At 36.2% G+C, this 18,400-nt stretch overlaps 2 protein-coding genes across 11 annotated transcripts in view; both read right to left on the bottom strand.

Annotated features, from left to right (window-relative positions):
* Window positions 1-7,749, bottom strand: part of LOC127432054 (brefeldin A-inhibited guanine nucleotide-exchange protein 1-like) — a 92,322-nt gene extending 84,573 nt beyond the window's left edge. For all 10 annotated transcript variants that reach the window (XM_051682827.1, XM_051682829.1, XM_051682830.1 and 7 more), the window contains exon 1: window positions 7,416-7,749. In XM_051682827.1, the coding sequence (XP_051538787.1) occupies window positions 7,416-7,539 (124 nt within the window). In that variant the 5' untranslated portion in view covers window positions 7,540-7,749. The remainder of the gene's footprint in view (window positions 1-7,415) is intronic.
* Window positions 7,750-9,784: 2,035 nt separating this feature from the next.
* The window catches only part of LOC127432065 (carboxypeptidase A6-like), a 40,408-nt gene continuing 31,792 nt past the window's right edge, over window positions 9,785-18,400 (bottom strand). The window contains exons 9-11 of the mRNA XM_051682856.1: window positions 15,139-15,341; window positions 11,396-11,480; window positions 9,785-11,240 (exon numbers count right to left, since the gene is read on the bottom strand). Coding sequence (XP_051538816.1) covers window positions 11,050-11,240; window positions 11,396-11,480; window positions 15,139-15,341 — 479 coding nt within the window. The 3' untranslated portion in view covers window positions 9,785-11,049. The remainder of the gene's footprint in view (window positions 11,241-11,395; window positions 11,481-15,138; window positions 15,342-18,400) is intronic.

The raw sequence follows: 18,400 nt of genomic DNA, 5'->3' as shown, positions 1-18,400 counted from the left end.
AGATGCTTTTTGTTTTACCTGCTCTGCAAGTATTTATTGTGCTCGAGGAACAAGAAAATCTCCTTAAGTCTTAAAGACCGTCATTATGTAATCCATCTTTAAATTCTTAAGATATCACCAGTCATGCTTCACAATGAAAATGTTAAATTCTTTACTCACCTTCATGACATTCCAAACACATAGAACTTTCTTTCTTTCATGGAACACAAGAGGAGAGATCATGAGAAATGTTGACGCAGCTCTTTTTTCCGTACAATGAAAGTGAAAGGTGACTGAGGCTAACATTCTGCCAAACATCCCCTTTTGTGTTCCACAGAAGAAAGAAAAGGCATACAGGTATGGAACAACATCACAGTGAGTAAATGTACCGATTTTTTTTATTTATTTTGGGGGAACTATCCCATTTACACTGGAATACAGACACATTGGATGAGCCCAGATGTGCCACTCACGTATTTGGTACTCAAAGCAGACAGAAAGAGAGAGACTTCTTTTCCCAAAGCATACATTGTTATGAATTGACTTTCAAATAAAGGTCACACAGCTCACTATCAAACACTTCTTTCAAAACTGTATCAATCCTCAAAGCTCAACAGGAAAAAGTATTCTTGCTGTAGCTTATGTGTAGAGAACACAATTTCAAACACCTTACTCCCATAGCCTTTAAGTGACCCATTTTTCAGATACTTCTCAGCAATGCATATCTCCAGATTCCACTGCATTTCTAAACAGTAAGGGAATGTCTTTAACTGCAATACCAATATTTATCCAAGAAACATAAGTGATCCTTGCTCAGTGTAGTTCCAGGATACTGAGAAATGCTAAAATGTAAGACTTTGCTAGGTTTCAGCCAAGGCACTTGACCCCCTCCGGTTAGACAAATGAACTGTGATTCCGCATTTACAGCACGATTTCTCTAAAGTTCACTGACAGACGCTGTCATAAATCTGACATCAATGCAAAAGGCCAAATGCAATCCTGGATTCGCAAAACAGAGCCCAACAATCCTGCACTGTTTAGCAGCAAAGCTTAATAAATAAATAAATGCAAATCACATATTGTAAAATGACTCACATCCTTCCAATTGCTTGTTGATAAGGGGCAATAAATATACAGCTGCACTGAGCCGGTTAGTTCATATTATCTACTCTTTAATCATAAACTACTTCTAATATTCAGATGCCCATTTTAATATTTTGTAAAATATGTTAGTTGCTGTTGAATATATCAGTCCTTCCTTTCCTTCCTGTTTAAAGCTACACTTTGTACACTTTCTTTACCCTTAGGAAAATCGAGAGTTCATGGCAAATTTGCCGCAAACTTGCCGCAAATTCACCACTGATCATTTACACATGCAAATGAGCTTTGCGGCAAACTTGCGGCAAATTGTCTATTGTTGCCAAAGGTTTGCCGGAGGTTCACCACTACCGCCGAAGAGCAGCAAACTTCTGGCAAATAATCAAAAAACAAACAAATCAAAAGCTCATTTGCATATGAAAATAACGAGTGGCAAATTTGTGGCTAGTTTAGATTTTTTGTAAGGGTGGTTACAATTAACAAAAATCCATAATTGAATAAGTACATAAAAAATTAGTGTCGAACCCCAATTAACTACGGTAAAGGCCAATTTAAATACTTCTGCGTCGAACCTACAAAACCCACAGCGTATGCTACGCGTAGCCTGATGTGCACATCATTAAAAATGCAACAACGCGTTGCGCTGACCCAGACCTCAATAGCAGATATTGGTCGGCTTTGTAACCAGAGACAATAATAATAATATACTATAAATAATATAATCATTTTTTTATTATTCAAACGATCCAAGAGCAATCATACAGTAAATGCCTGATTTATTTTTTCTTTCTGCATAGCAGACAACATTTTTAATAAATAATATGTATCTACATCTAAACATGTTCATACTTTGATGAACTCGCTTTTAATGCTACAATAATTTAAGAAAAACTTTTGAATAGTGGTGTACTGATCAGGAAATTTGAGGCTAATACCGGTCTCTGATTTTTTTAACACTAAGATCGTCCGATACTGATTTTTTTAAAAGTGCCCTTTGCCACACTTTTGCAAGTTATACTGTGCAGTTACATAAATGCCCCACACTGTTAAATTACAGTGGGTTATATTAGGTTATGTTACCTACAGTAATGTTGTTAAATAATGTTAACAAATGGAACCTTTTTGTTAACATTATTTAACAAAATTACTGTAGGTAACATGAACTAATGAACTTAATGTTAGTTACAACATTACAAAAGTTGTATTAGTTAACATTAGTTAATGCACTATGAACTAACACTGAACAACTGTAATTTTATTAACTAACATTACATTTCATAAAGGCTGTAAAAATTTATTGTTCAATGTTTGATCATAATACCTAATGCTAACGAATGGAACCTTTTTATAAAGTTACCAAAATTATATTAAAATTACAATTGCAGTGAATTTCTAACACTTATTTGTTTTGAAACAGTTATGAATAGTTCTGTTGTCGATATTAAAAGGTCATCGTGACATACTAGTAAGCAGTAAAAAAACCATGAGAGCATCACACACAGCAGAGGTATGTTCGAAAATAAGAAAAATATATCCATTGCAAGCTCTAAAACTGCTCCAGTGAGAAATCATTCATATCTTTGATTTGTTTACTGTCTTTGGCTATTTGCTGTAACACAAATCACTAATTATTAAGCAAATGTGTGAAGACGCGGTGCTGTTATGGTTAAAATGTAATTGCTGTGAGTAGTGGTAATGTGAAAAACATTAATATGATTTAAATTGGGATCCTCACAGAATAGCGCTGAGATGAGTGACTGATGATGAGATATTGAGAGCACCTGGACAGCGTGCATGTTTGACTGATACCGCGAGTGAGCATATTGAATAAAGTGAAGCAGGAAGTGCTCATGATCACTCAAACAGTCTCTATCGCTCAACACAATGTCTGATTGTCACAACTCACGTTACATCACATATACTCAGATTTGTAATCGCATGCAATGTTTTTGGCCACGTTAAGGCACAAAAACAGTGCCAAAAGTGTAAGCGTGAAAAAAAGGAAGTCAGAAGAATACACACCAAATTTATTTTGTGTTAATACGAAATTACAGATTGACAACACATGAATTACATTTATGCAAAGCATTAAAATATTGCTAATATATTTTTCTTACACTTGCAACTTGATTTACACCTTTACAAAACGTTCTGTGCACATGCAATCAATTTTTACGCTTGCAATTTGATTTACGCTTACACAAATCTTACTCTGTGCATGCAAATAATTTAGGCACAATTTTACCCTCATAAAAGTCTGCACGGATTTTCTCGATGGTAAAACAAAGTATACCCAAGCCTTAAATTCAACAAGAAATCAAAATTTACCCTATTTATTTTATTATTGCATGTTACTGGTCTTATTGTGAGCGATTCATCCATGTATATTTGCTATTTTATAAAAAATAAAAAAAATTGACCTCGTAATCTTTAATCAAAATGTCATAACTTGCTCTTCCGGCAAAATGACTGACACTTCTCTGCTGACGTATACAAAGGTAAGTCAGTTTTAACCCCGCCTCTTCAAGAGTCATGTACACAAACCTGCCATCAAAAGAGCTAATGCAGAGACGAAAAGGTGTATTTACGGCTGTTTTCCTCCAAAACTCCCGTTCCTTAACCCAAACTTCTTCGGTTATGGACCAGCTGGCTTCAACTTACATTTCCGAGGAGGAAGAATAACGGCGAATTCATGGATTTGTTCAAGACATTTCATGCCTGAATTGCTAAGAGGGTCGCTACCGAACAGAATACTATGCAACTCGGGTGCCTCTGGAGTTTATTTATATTTTGAATGTGCTTGTGCATTTATGTTGTCACTTTGATGATCAGTGTGTTGAGATTGCTGCTCAATTTCCCCGGTAACCGGCTCAAGCTCGAGCAGCATGGTGGAAGAGGTGTGTATTTGTGTCAACTGCAAACTCGCATTCAGATCTGCCCCCATTCCGGTATGCAACGCCCACTTTTCACAATCCAATCTACAACCGGTGGATAAAATCAAACCCCATCCTAGATTTTTTTCTTGTTCAAAAAGCTGTTTTACTCAGAAATACGTCACAATATAGAAGAAAAGTCAGTCGCAACTTCCATTTCATGCCGACTTTAACATCAGTGACCCGCAATGCAGACCACACTCAGAGCAGCTCCTGAAAAGCACGTGAAGATTAAATCCTAGCTGTGATGTACGCACACTGTCTACAGTCCAACTTTCTCACCCAAAACCAATTGGATCTCTTCAGCAGACATGGTTTAAACCACTGGAGTCTTATACATTACCTTAATGCTGCCTTTATGTTCTTTATGGTGCTTGATAATTTGGTCACCATTCACTTGCATTGTATGGACAAACAGACCATATCATTAAAATATATACATTTGTGTTCCGCAAAAGAAAGAAAGTCTTTGAGACAACATAAGGGTGACTAAATGATGAAAGAATTATAATTTTTAGGTGAATTATTCCTTTAAATAGCCAGAGACCTGATTTTCTTGGATAAGGCCAGTGCTTTGTGGAGTAAAACACAGCACATATGATCTATATTATTCACTAACAAACTCAGAGAGAAAGAGTTCAAAGTTTTCCCTATGTTTGCCAAGCATCATGAAACTTTTTACCTCTACATTAGACTGTGATTGTTCTTTAGATCTTTATATGTTCATATTTAATCCCAAATCAGTAATAAAAAAGGATATTATATTTTGCATAAAGAAAATGAAGCATACATTTAGGACCACTAAGATTTTTCATATTGTGATTTTTTTAACACATTATTGTCAGGACCCTTAAGCACATTTCACCCCCAAATTCTCCTAATTGTTCCAATTCTTCTACATGATGATTCTCTTTGCCGTAACACAGTCATTATTTACTTTATTACAGTTTAAAAAAAAAAAAAAAATGCTGTTGTACAATGATTTCTTTTTAAAAACAGCGAAAATTAAAGGCAGTACCAACAGAATACTATGATGCATAAATAATTTACAATTTAACAATTACATTTTTCTTCACATTGCAGTAATCAGAATATCATAATGACCATCTTTTCCATTGCAGTAATGAGAATTGGTAAGGAAAATGTGATTTCATCTACTCCTTTTCTTAAAAAAAAAAAAAAATAGATGTTGCAGTTGGGCACTATCAATGGAAATTGGGGGCCAATTTTTGGAGGGTTTAAAGGCAGAAATGTGAAGCTTATAATTCTATAAAAGCACTTACATTAATTCTTCTGTTAAAACCTGGGTATTATTTGAGCTGTAAAGTTGTTTAAATTGTCATTTTTACAGTCATTTTAGGGTTTGTTGACATTACATCAACATGGCAACAAAGTTGTAAAATTGGCTTTAACTTTACACAGATGCGGTTAGTAAGTGATTTTATCACACTAAAATCATGTTAACACACATAATGTTTATGTCTTGTGGCTATACTTTTGAAATAGTGAGTATTTTAACGTTTACAGATTGGCCCCATTCACTTCCATTGTAAGTGCCTCACTGAAACACAGATTTTTGCTTTTTTTTTTTTAAGAAAATAAGGGATGAGTGGAAATTATTTTTGTGGTAATTAACACTGTGCCACAGATGGCTGTCGATTGGGCTTAACTTGTATTTAACCCAAAATACTCCTTTAATGACCCTCAAAATAGACTTCATTTTCCATAGGCTATTTGAAGTCAGAAATTACCAGGATATTTTCTTGACAAGTTTTGTGAGAATTTCTAAATCATCAAAATACCGCCCACCTCAAAAAAATCAGTCTCTGTGCCTAATTGTTTTCAACGCAAAGCCAAAAAACATCGACCACTTCTTTGGTGTCAAACCTGTGCAAATCACACTTTTCTATACAGAAAAGCACTCTGGACCAACAACACTGCATACACAATGAATGGTGCATGTGATTCCAGGAGCTCGGAAGCCACTGATGTTCATCTCTTTAAATAATGCACTGTAATCCAGCTGCCAGCACAAATGCATTATTGACCGCTGATAATGAGAAATGCATGACAGAGGGAGAGACATTCACCTTATCCTGCACACAGCACTTCCCTTACGCCCATCGCAAACCAGCGATTCATTTCAGCGAATCAGTCTGTTCGGACAGTTCGTTGAAATGAACCGGTTGACGAATCAATTCATCCACTCATTCGAGTCATCGCTCAAACGTGTTAACAAAAGTGGACTTTTTATGAGGTGAAATAAATATCTAGTTGCACGCTAATGCTGTTTATCGATATTTTTTCGATTAAGACATATAATCTGAATAAAAATGTTCTCTGAAACAGGCCGTATCTTTTAGTGAAATTCGGGCAGAACACATTTTTTAGTAAAATCGTCAGTTATAAAGCATATTTGGTTAATTGCACGATTGAATTAAATGGATTCATGAACTATTTACACACAAATGTGCATTGCTCGTTTCATAAATAGGGCCCACAGTCCAGTGATTTACCAAGCAGTGCGAATCGGTTCAACCGAGTCATTACAAAGAACTGTTTCAACAAAACGATTCGTCACTATTGGCGGAACCTGTGACAGCATGGCACAATATTTGCGCACTGTTTCTATATATATTATAAAGTTTGAACTCCATAAATGTATAGCCCCGTTTAATTTAAAGCTAAATAAAACCATGCTGCGACAACATCAATGCAAACACGAATCTCCACCTGCATTCTTCTCATCATGCCCAGTCATTGTTGCTATTGAGGGAAACTGGGGATAGTGCAACCCAGTTTCCGCAATTATAAACGACATGGCAGCCAAGTTTGTGCTACAGTGTCGTGCAACTCGCAAATCTGAGATTTTATTCGTAAAATAATATGACAGATGGAGTCTTTGCACTTAATGACATACAAAATTGTGATCAAACGGTCAATGACACTCAAGTGAATTAGCGCGAGCACATTTTAATCCCCGTACAAATATTGGATGGACCAAAACACATATTACCACCGTCTAAAGTTTATTATTATTATTATTAGTTTATTCTGTGCACAAACAATATGATGAAGTGGCTGTTGTCAAGCTCCTGTCAAAGAGGACAAACTCGCCCTGTCAGTTCCTGCTTTCCTTAACCAGTTTCCTCATCCGTGCATGAACCAAGTGTGATTTGTTCAACTCAACAGCACATAATTATCGATATTTCGATGTTAAATGAACAGGGACAGGTTCGGATCGTGGTATTTTTCATGTAGAATGACAATAACTTCCGCGATGCTGGTGGATTCATGCAGCTCTTCTTAAGAGCTCCGAATCTACACCCGGCAGAATTAAAGGCACGCATGCAGATCTGAAACACCTTTAAAACACTGCGATCAAAGCTTCGAAATTACACTGACCTAGTGCCACCTCACAGGCTTTGCGCAGCTGAGAGTGATGAGCCTTTTTCACCTCCTTGTCGGCCAAGATCTTCTCCAAAGCTCGGGTTAAAAACATGTTTTTCGTCTTTTTGCCTTCATACATGACGCGCTGCGACGGGGTGAGGAAGACCTGTCCCAAAAGAGGCTGGATCTGCGATTAGTAGATATTCCAGTATTATTGTGTTTTTCTCCGGCGGATGGTGCCCTCAAAAGAGAAACATAAATAGAGCCAGAAGGTGGGGTAAATCCCTCAGTTTTCCATCAGCGACCTGCTGCCTGCGCCATGTTGGAAGGAAATGACGTCACGCACGTAGAACGACCGCAGTGAGGCAGAACGAGAGAGTATGAAATAAATAAATATTATAGTAAAGATTTAATACAAATGTAAAATCAAATGATAAACATTTATTTTTAGGTAAATAAAATAAAATGAGAGCAAGAGTAAAAAATAAAATAAAAATAAAAAACAATTAAAGGTGCACTCTGTAATTTTTTCCTCATTTAAAGTTTTACTTCTAAAGAAATAAATTGTAAAAAAAAAAAAAAAAAAAAAAGTTCTTCAGAAAGACAAGAGTGTTGAATTCAGGTAGCCTACACAGGAACACATTTGATTACTGTTTAAATTAATATTCCAGGTTCAATACAAGTTAAACTCAATCGACAGCATTTGTGGCATAATATTTATTACCACCAAAAATTATTTTTATTTGCCGCTCCTTATCTTTAATAATAATAATAATAATAATAATAATAATCTAGCCTACAGTGAGGCACCTACTATGGAAGTGAATGGAGCCAATACGTAAATGTTAAAATACTTACTGTTTCAAAAGTATAGCCACAAGATGTAAACAATATGCCTGTTAACATGATTTTTGCGTGATAAAATCACTTACTACCCTTTTCTGTGTAAAGTTATAGCCATTCATTTTATAGCCAGTTTCAAACCAATGTCTAAAATCATGAGCACTCAAATGAGATGAAGACTTCAGTCATATCAGTAACCTTATAAAAGCTGTTTTATTCTACATGGAGAGGGTCCGCACATGGGGCTGCCATGTTAGCACATGACCATCTGAATACTACTCATTTAATCTCAGTAACCGTCCTGTTATTGTACACTTTCATTCAGGGATTTAATTAATCCTGGCAGGCTGTGAATATTGAATTTCTACAATGGCATCTGTAACTGAAAACTATTGCGGTTGAATGATGCTGCATCCACACCCCCTAGGTGTCAGTGTAAGTCCAAGACAACAGGAACAAAAAATACAATTCAAATTCAAAGCAAAACACACACACACACACACACACACAAACCATTATAATTATATACAATGAATGGCTATAATTTTACACAGAAAAGGTTAGTAAGGGATTTTATCACACTAAAATCATGTTAGCACGCATATTGTTTATGTCTTGTGGCTATACGTTTGAAACAGTGAGTAATTTAATGTTTACGGATTGGCTCAATTTACTTTAAACACTCTCTCTTTCTCAAGAACACACACACATATATATATATATATAATTTTCTTTTCTCTGCTGGTCTTAAGGAAGACAAATGAGTTAACCTCCTTGGAACGCGTGATATATTTCAGATATTTGTCAGAGACAAGCAAAACTACAGTTTGGTTTTAGCATTTGCAGATGAGTAATTATCATGTATTCACAAGATGTCTGAAATTCTATTGCATTGTACAAAAAAGAGAAGTTGACATTAATGTGGAGATTGACTCAAGGCCAGCCGTTCCTGTCAACTGTTAGCAACTGTATTTCAAAATGCAGATCATGGGATAAATATACTTAACCATATATCCACATAACATGTTAGTTAGGCATACTGTATGAAAATGCACTTTTTATTGTAAGCATAATTATGTATTTTCAGCAGCACACAAGAACATTATCCAGGTGGTAGGATGTATAATTATATTTATCTTCTTAGAGCATCTCCTGCAGATTTCATTAAGGATCCAACATCCCACCTGTCTTGCCCATATGAAATTAATTATTAAAAACATATCAGGGTTTTAAAGGATCAGGTCAGTATTTCATTGCTATGTACCTACCACTGGGCTACAGTATACTCAATAAAACAATTACATGGTTTCTAAATCTGAATGATCAAATCTATTGTGTCATCATTTGAGGGCTACATTAAATGGTATCTTATTATTGTAATGTCTTTCATACTTGGTTGTATGCAGCATACAGTGTGAGAATACAGAATGATTTACAGTGTAACATTTTCATAAAAAAACACTTTTAATAATTTTCGACTTGTACGAAAACATACAAAGTATACAAAGGTAAAAAAATGTTTTTAAAAAAATTAATGGCAGATTAAGACACTGTATATATAACAATGCATGTTTTTATTTTAAATAAATAATGGCTGAATAAAAAAAAAAACAGTATTGTGTTAAATTTAATTCTTTTTGAATTCAATTGTTTTTGATAGTACACATGTAAACATTTCCCCTCCTAATAAAATTAATTAGAAATGGTAAAGTTCAAGCTTCATATAAAACTCTCTCTCTCTCTCTCTCTCTCTCTCTCTCTCTCTCACACACACACACACACACACACACACACACACACACACACACACACACAAACACGCACATAGTTTTATATACTCTGTCTACATCATTAAAGGTTGAGCGTTCCGATTTGACATGTACTGTTCCATTTCAAAACAAGACCATAGCTGTCTTGTAGCTGCAGAAATATGTAGCTCTAGGCTGCACAGCATCTGTATTAAAATAAACCCATTGTAATATAAAAGTATGCATTATTTACATTCTTTGGGTTTTCTTTTGAACCTTGCATATACAGCAAATGCTCACTGTATCACTAGAAAAAATCCACTTTCTAGAAAAGGAACAATTTAGCTCAGAATTCAAGTGCTTACATATCTACACTGTTCAAACATTTTTACCATTTTATTTTTTAACGTAGAGGCTTATTAAACTATTTTATAAATAATCTTATTTTCTAATACAAAATTTTTAAAAATAAATCCCCCTTTTTAAACTATAGTGGCCCCCAAAAATATTTTGACACTTTTGGCCACATAAGTCATGTAAAAATTTATTAATTTCATCACGTTAGATAATGTGCAAAAAATAATGCTAGACATTTTCTCAGAACTAACCTTTCCTAGCTATTTTTGCAATTATTTTTAACCAAATTAGACTGTTAGTTTTTTTTTTTTTCCTTTTAGTTATTTTTATTTAATTTATTTTTACCAGCAAGTGTCCTCAATACTTTTAATTTTGAACACTATACCTATTGTTTACCTTCCCTCTAAAATCTAATAAACTTCTTTTTGTTAAATAATTTGCTTGAAAAGAGTGTCTGTGCTATTTTTATTTAAAATAAATGTCACTTGGTTTGATATTTTATTATATAATGAAAAACATTCATACATTTCAAGGTTGGCTCAAGTGTCCAGATACTTTTGGGGGCCACTGAACATGTAAAATAATATATTGACACATTTATAAATTGGTAGTTGTGACATATTGCCATGGCTTATGGGCTAAACTGGGGTATAGATGAGAGGAGAGCTGGTATAGAAAGTGAAAGGTAAGTAAATGAAAAATCATTTGGTACATTTCTTCAGCAGATCTGAGGCAATGGTCTTTACAGCTCTCATGGTTTCTGTGCAGGTGGGATTAATCAGGGCTTCGGGCAACAGGAAGCCGTAGTAGCCCTTGTCACGCAACTCAAAGGCAAAAGCATATGGAATCCCATTCTTATAGGCCCAGTCTATTGAGCTTCCAGAACTCACATCTGCAAGTCAATGAAACACATTACACATCTGGATAAGAGTTGATATAACATCACTGCTGAAGCTCTATAACTGACAGAGCTTACAGAGAGCTGATGACTCGTGCAGTAGCTATATGTCATTGTTTGTAGAAGAAAAGAGCTTATGTCTGACTTACAAAGTGTAGTGGAGGCTGGGCCATATCTGTATCTCACTCCATAAGCTGAGTAAATAGCACTCACTGCGTTCTGGGCAGCTGATTCCTGTGTGGAAAGAGCAAAGGTTTCTCAAACCGATGTGTGATAGACTGCTTAGAGAATTGGTTCAGTCAATCATTATGAATGCCTAGTAATAAGTGAGGCAAGCCCCAAAAATAATATATCTGACCTATTCCATATTTTTTTTCAGATTAACACTTTTTATTGATTCATACAATTGACAAAGAAAAGCAAAACATATATTCATAGAATCAACATTTAACCCCCACTATTACTCCTCCCCCTCTCAATCCCCAATCCCACCCTGACCATCAGCAAACATCCCTGTGGTCACACATGAGTATACACACAAAAAAAAGAAAGAAAAAAAATGTATAATAATATAATTATATATATATATATATATTGGTGAATGAGGCATACTGTATGATCCGGCCCCTAAAAACCACCTTAAGTGCCTCCCGAGCCACGCCCACAGAGGATACTGAGGACCAGTTGGTCTCCATATAGACACTGATTTCAGCCTTTAGCATTTGTTGGAATTCAGGATTTTGCAAAAGGGATACATTAAAGCACCAACTATATGATTTCTTTTTCTCCGTATGTGGCAACACCTCTAAACACACCATGGCGTGATCTGAGACTAAAATGTTTCCAATTGAGCAATCCACAACAGAAGAAAAGAGGGACTTAGATATTAAAATAAATCTATTCTAGAGTAAATCTTTTGGACTGAAGAAAAAAATGTATAGTCCCTACCAGATGGGTTCAAAAGTCTCCAAATATCTGTAAGACCAAGATTTTACACATCCTGTGAAGCGTCACTGTTGCTCTAGGGGGGCTTGCACACTTTTGCTTCACTATGATCAAGGATTGAGTCCATCAAAAGATTAAAGTCTCCTCCCAATATTATATCATGAGGGGTGCCAGCGGCTTTCAACATCATCAACGTTAGGTGCATAAATATTCATCAAAATAAGACTTTGAATTTCCCTGAATTTCAGCTAAAACAATAATGACTCTTCCTAATTTATCTTTACTCTGTTTGAGACATTTGAATTGTAGATGATTACTTATTAGTGTAATGACTCCCCTGTTCTTACTCAAGCCAGCACTATTAAAAAATGACCGCCCCATATCTTTCCAAATTTTTCAGCTTTCTGCGGGGAAAGGTGCATTTCTTGAAGAAACATTATATCATATTTCTTACGCTTAAGAAGAGAAATAACCTTCCTTCTTTTTATGGGATGCCCCAACCGATTCACATTCCACGTGGAGAGAGACAATCCACTCATATTAACATCTGACATTTTGACATGTAAGAAAAAATAGATTGTGTGTCAAAAACAGGATTATAAAGAACACATTCCAACATTATTGCAACAGTCAAACCTCGAACATTCCCCAGAACCAAACAAACAGAAAAAATAAAATAACCCCACGCACGACAGCGCCAACTGGCGTCCATCCCTCCAAACTCAAACTAAAACAACTTTGCCGTCGGATTGCACAAGTCCGGTGTTTCTATACAAATTTTGTGAGACAGAATTACACAACAAAAGATAAACTATAAAACAAACTCCAGCCAATAGGCAGAATAAACACAAAGAGCATGTAGCTTCATCCATAAATCTGTCCTAAAGGTGTATTATTCTACAAAATAAACTCCAGCCGCTAGGCGGAACCAGCACAAAAAGAGCGCGCAGATTCTTCAGACAGTCAAACAAATGTTCAGTGAGCTGGTCCATTCGGCTGCAACATGAGTGCATGCAAATGACTTACTCACTCCAAAGACTTAGCCAGAAATACTCCATAAAATAAACTCCAGGCAATAGGCAGAATAAACACAAAGACCATGTAGCTTCATCCATAAAACTGTCCTACAGTTGTATTATTCTACAAAATAAACTCCAGCCGCTTGGCGGAACCAGCACAAAAAGAACACGCAGTATCTTCAAACAGTCAAGCAAATGTTCAGTGAGCTGGTCCATTCGGCTGCAACGTGAGTACCACAAGGTGACTTACTCCATTGACTTTATGAAGGACATCGCTTGCTGTGGGCATGTGAATGTTTTACGGCCATCCTTAGCATCTATTCTCAATTTGGCTGGGAATATCAGTGCAAAAGCGACCTTCCATTGATGTAAAAGTTTCTTGCATTCCTTGAATCGATCACGTTTCTCTCGTCGAGTTCACAAAGTCTGGGAAAAAGAAAATGCTGTGGTTTTTCCAAGAAAGCCTTCCTTTACTCCTCGACTCGCGTAACACAAGATCTTTATCGGATGATCTCAGAAATTTGCCCAGAATTGATTGGGGCCTGCCTCCCTCCGCAGCTCACCATGTAGGAACCTTGTGAGCTCGCTAGTTTCCAGCTTATAGCCTGCTATGTCAAGCAGGTTCGGAAGAAGCCCGTCCAGGAATTTCACCATATCTTGACCCTCTACTCACTCAGGAATTCTGACAATACAGATGTTATTCCGCCGGCTACTGTTCTCCATGTCCTCCAACTTCTCCCAGACATGCTCCAAATCTACCTTGGTCGCTAGCGGATTAGCAGATAATTCCCTCTTTGATGACTCCAGATAATCGATCCGTTTCTCGACCATGGCAGTGATCGATCGACGTATCTCAGCAAGATCCTCCAAGTCAGCAACAACCTTCGTCAGCATTGCTGACATGTTCAACATCTCTCGCCGCATTTCCCGCACTTCCATGACTAAATGGACTCCCTGGCTTGGGGCCTGCTCAGGGGTGTCAGCACGAGCATGAAAGTGTCTTTTAATGTCTCCAGAGCCTGAGGATTTTGAATTATTTGACATATTATCCCCTAAAACAGTTATGGAACAGAGTGTATCGAATCTCACTGGTTTATGTCATCAAAAGTGTCAAAACCAACAAATTGCGCAGAGCTCGCCGTGCACACTTCCGATCCTCGCATGGCGTCACTTGACTCCCTATTCCATATTCTTAATCAGAAGTATACACTCACTTAGCACTTTAGGAAAACCTGTATGCCTACTTATTCATGCGATTATCTAATAAGCCAACTGTGTGGCAGCAGTGCAATGCATAAAATCATACAGATACGGGTCAGGATCTTAAGTTAATGTTCACATCAACCATCAGAATGGGTAAAAAATTTGATCTCAATGATTTCAACCGTGGCATGATTGTTGGTGCCAGACGGGCTGGTTTGAGTATTTCTGTAACTGCTGATCTCTTGATATTTTCACGCACAACAGTCTCTAGAGTTTACTCAGAATGGTGCCAAAAACAAAAAACATCCAGTGAGTGGCAGTTCTGCAGATGGAAACGCCTTGTTGATGAGAGAGGTCAACAGAGAATGGCCAGACTGGTTCGAGCTGACAGAAAGGTTACGATAACTCAGGTAACCACTCTGTCAATTGTAGTGAGCAGAATAGCATCTCAGAATGCACAAAACAAATCGAACCTTGAGGCGGATGGGCTACAACAGCAGAAGACCCTGTCGGGCACTTTAGTAGGACCACAGTGTTCCCAATAAAAGGCTAAGTGAGTGTATATATGTACGTAAGTACAGTATATATATATATATATATATATATATATATATATATATATATATATATATATATATATATATATACTGTATATGCACACAGAATGATCCCCACCCTAATTGAAAACGTCTAGCTATCTTAAGATAGAAGAAACCAACACTCACCACACAGTTGAAGTTTGGAATAGTAGCATATTTGTAGGAATATGGATAAAGAAGCATCTGAGCATAGGCATGTATAGAGATGTAGGCCTTGACTTGTTTCCTGTGTTTGCGTAGAAACTTGGCGACGGCTTTGACCTCGGGCTCTGACTCAGGGAATGGACCACAGTATGTGTCATCACAGGGGTGCAGGGATGCACCCTCATCTATCAGAGATAGCAAAGATAAGAGAGTTGTAGAGTTGTACTTTTAACTTTATTTGTAATCTTTTCATCTTCATCTTTTCGTTCCAAGTCTGCAGTCATGACCAACTGTTACTTTCCTCCTTTGGAATCTTGCTGACTCACTGTCAGCGCACTTTATTTATTTTTCTATGTGTCAGGTATTATCTACCAGTGCATTTAGAGTGAACATCTTTGGGTAGGCTTTATTTCTGTGTGCTTCAGGGAGATAAGACAACCAGAATATAAAATACAGAATATAAAATAAAATCTGAGAAAAATCACAGGCTTGGAACCAGAAGACAAATCCAGAGAAAGAGAGAGAGCAGGATTTATGTGATAAACAAACGCCCTAAATCTTCCCTTAAAGGGGTCATGGCATGAGGAATACAATTTTCCTTGATCTATTGACATATCAGAGGTCATTGTACTATAAAAACATACTGTAAGTTTCAGAACTGAAAACTTCCTCCTTAATAGAAAAAGAGCATTTATTTAAACCAAGCTGCAAAAACAGCCCGTTTGGAATTCGTGGAACTTGTGACGTCACAAGGAACAAATACATCTGCATATGTAACATCTATTTTTCCATCACTGCACCCTTGGCCCCACCCACTGGTGCTCAGTCAGTCACACAGTTGAAGAGAGATGGGGCCTGTCATGGGAAATTCATCCAAAGTGGACTTACACAGGACACCTTCATGGGCCTGTCTGAATTTAAATGCTTTTCTACATAAATGTGCACTAGATGAATGGCTTTGACTGTTATCATACATGTAGTGGCACTTTTAAAAGACGCAATGTCAAGTTATAACTCTAAAAAAGATCCCCCATTGTGTTTCATTCAGCTGTGCTGCCTTGCTGTTGTGCTGTTTGGAAGGCATCCTGGACCAATTTTGCACAAATCTGTGCTATTTTTAATTGTAAACATCTTTGATCATTTTGATAAGTTTCCGGCAATGTGTTTGTAAACAAACTGGGAAAATGTGAGATGTGAAGACCACAGTCTCTGCTTTGGCTGGTTGAAGCACCCAGCATCACAGTGTATTGTATTACGTTTGAGTGTTCAGAAGATTTCAGTGGGAATTGCTTGTGAAACAGTCACAATATGAGTCAAGCTTTGCAAAGGAACTGTTATTGAAAGATGGGGCAGTTAAAATTGGACTATTGGATGGAAAAATGTAAGTAACCAATTTCATTGATGAATATTTAATATGTCATGACTGTTTGATAGTTTATGCTGTGCTTGAGTGAACAGTTTGATATATTAAGATGAAATGTGTTGGGTGTATGTTATACGTTAACCCTGAAATGTAGTTTTAATGTTGTGTGGAGTTGGTTCATTTCCTTCGGATTGCGTTTCCAATATGCCTGTATTGGAAGGACTGCATGATGTTAGCCAATCACAACAGTGGGCATTTACACTGAAGTCTTAAAAGGCCAGGCAGCTTAAAACCGAGTGTTTCAGAGAGAGGGCCAGAGACAGGATGGGAAATTATTATATATGACTAAATTAGGACTTTGGTGCAAAAAAACTTTACAAACATTCTAAGCGGACCTCAGGGAAGATAATACAATTATAAAAAATAAATAAAAAAAGAGTATGTCATGACCCTTTAAAAGATATATGTTTCCTTATAATATGAGAAATGATAGAAACTTGTTCTGTGCCAATAAAAATAAAAATAGATCATTACAATCAGGTGCACTGATTCAAAATATATAGCTCAATAAGCAAAAAAAAAAAAAAAAACTATTGACAATTCAAAGAAACAAAGCTTTGAGTGTAAGATCCATAATCGAGTAGATTTCACTGAAGAATGTGTATATATTTATATATATATATATATATATATATATATATATATATATATATATATATATATATATAGTACTGTGCAAAAGTCTTATCGGATGATCTCAGAAATTTGGCCAGAATTGATCGGAGCCTGCCTCCCTCCGCAGCTCGCCATGAAGGAACCCTGTGAGCTCGCTAGATTTCCAGCTTATAGCCTGCTATGTCAAGCAGGTTCGGAAGGAGCCCGTCCAGGAATTTCACCATATCCTGACCCTCTACTCACTCTACTTCACAAAAGCAGATGTCATGGCCCCCACAAAGCCCCCCACTGAACGTTGTGTTAGTCTGAGTTTACATAAAGAAACAGAAGCAATTGAGACAGCCTAAATAGATAAAAGAAATTCTCCAAGAAGCTTGGAACATCCTATCTGCCAACAACCAAGAAAAACTGTGTCCAGGTGTACCTAGGAGAATTGGTGCTGTTTTAAAGGCAAAGGTGGTCACACCGAATATTGATTTAGCTTTTTTATATGTTTACTGGACTTTGTATGACATTAAGTGATAAATGAAAACTATTTATGTCATTATTTTTTAAGACATCCTCACTATGCAAAATTTTTCACAATCGCCTAAAACTTTTGCACAGTACTGTATATATATATATATATATATATATATATATATATATATATATATATATATATATATATATATATAGTATATATAAATCATGTACTATATGTAATATACAGTGTGCGATCAGCCAAAAGATATTCAAGTATACACTTAAAAAGAAAGAGTTTAGTCTAGTTTTTAGTGCTTTTTTACTTTGTGTGCAGATTTAGTTCTAAATCGTTATAAAATAGGCAAATCTAACCAGTAATAGGGTATAACATAAGGGTTTTGGGATGTCTAAGATTTGGAGACTAAGTCATTATTATTTTTTTACATCATCATAATCGCATTTATGTCACAGCTTCAGCTCTTACACTAAAAAAAACATCTTCAAACAGCAGGAAGAGGAAACAAATATGGACCCTGACATCTGCTTGATTTCTTTACATATTAGAGTACATAGGGAAATTCAAGTACAAGATTGTGCATGATGTAAATATTTTATTTTAATCTGTGTGTCGGGCATCCTCATTAGCTGCTAAAGGACTCAAATCAAAAACCAAATCAAATCACTTTATTTTTTATACACACTGTGTGTGTCTATGTTATATTTACATTTACATTTATTAAT

Source organism: Myxocyprinus asiaticus, chromosome 41 (assembly GCF_019703515.2).
Source record: "Myxocyprinus asiaticus isolate MX2 ecotype Aquarium Trade chromosome 41, UBuf_Myxa_2, whole genome shotgun sequence".
Taxonomy (NCBI): domain Eukaryota; kingdom Metazoa; phylum Chordata; class Actinopteri; order Cypriniformes; family Catostomidae; genus Myxocyprinus; species Myxocyprinus asiaticus.
The sequence above is the reverse complement of the archived record's forward strand: the minus strand, read 5'-3'. Positions and strand labels throughout refer to the sequence as shown.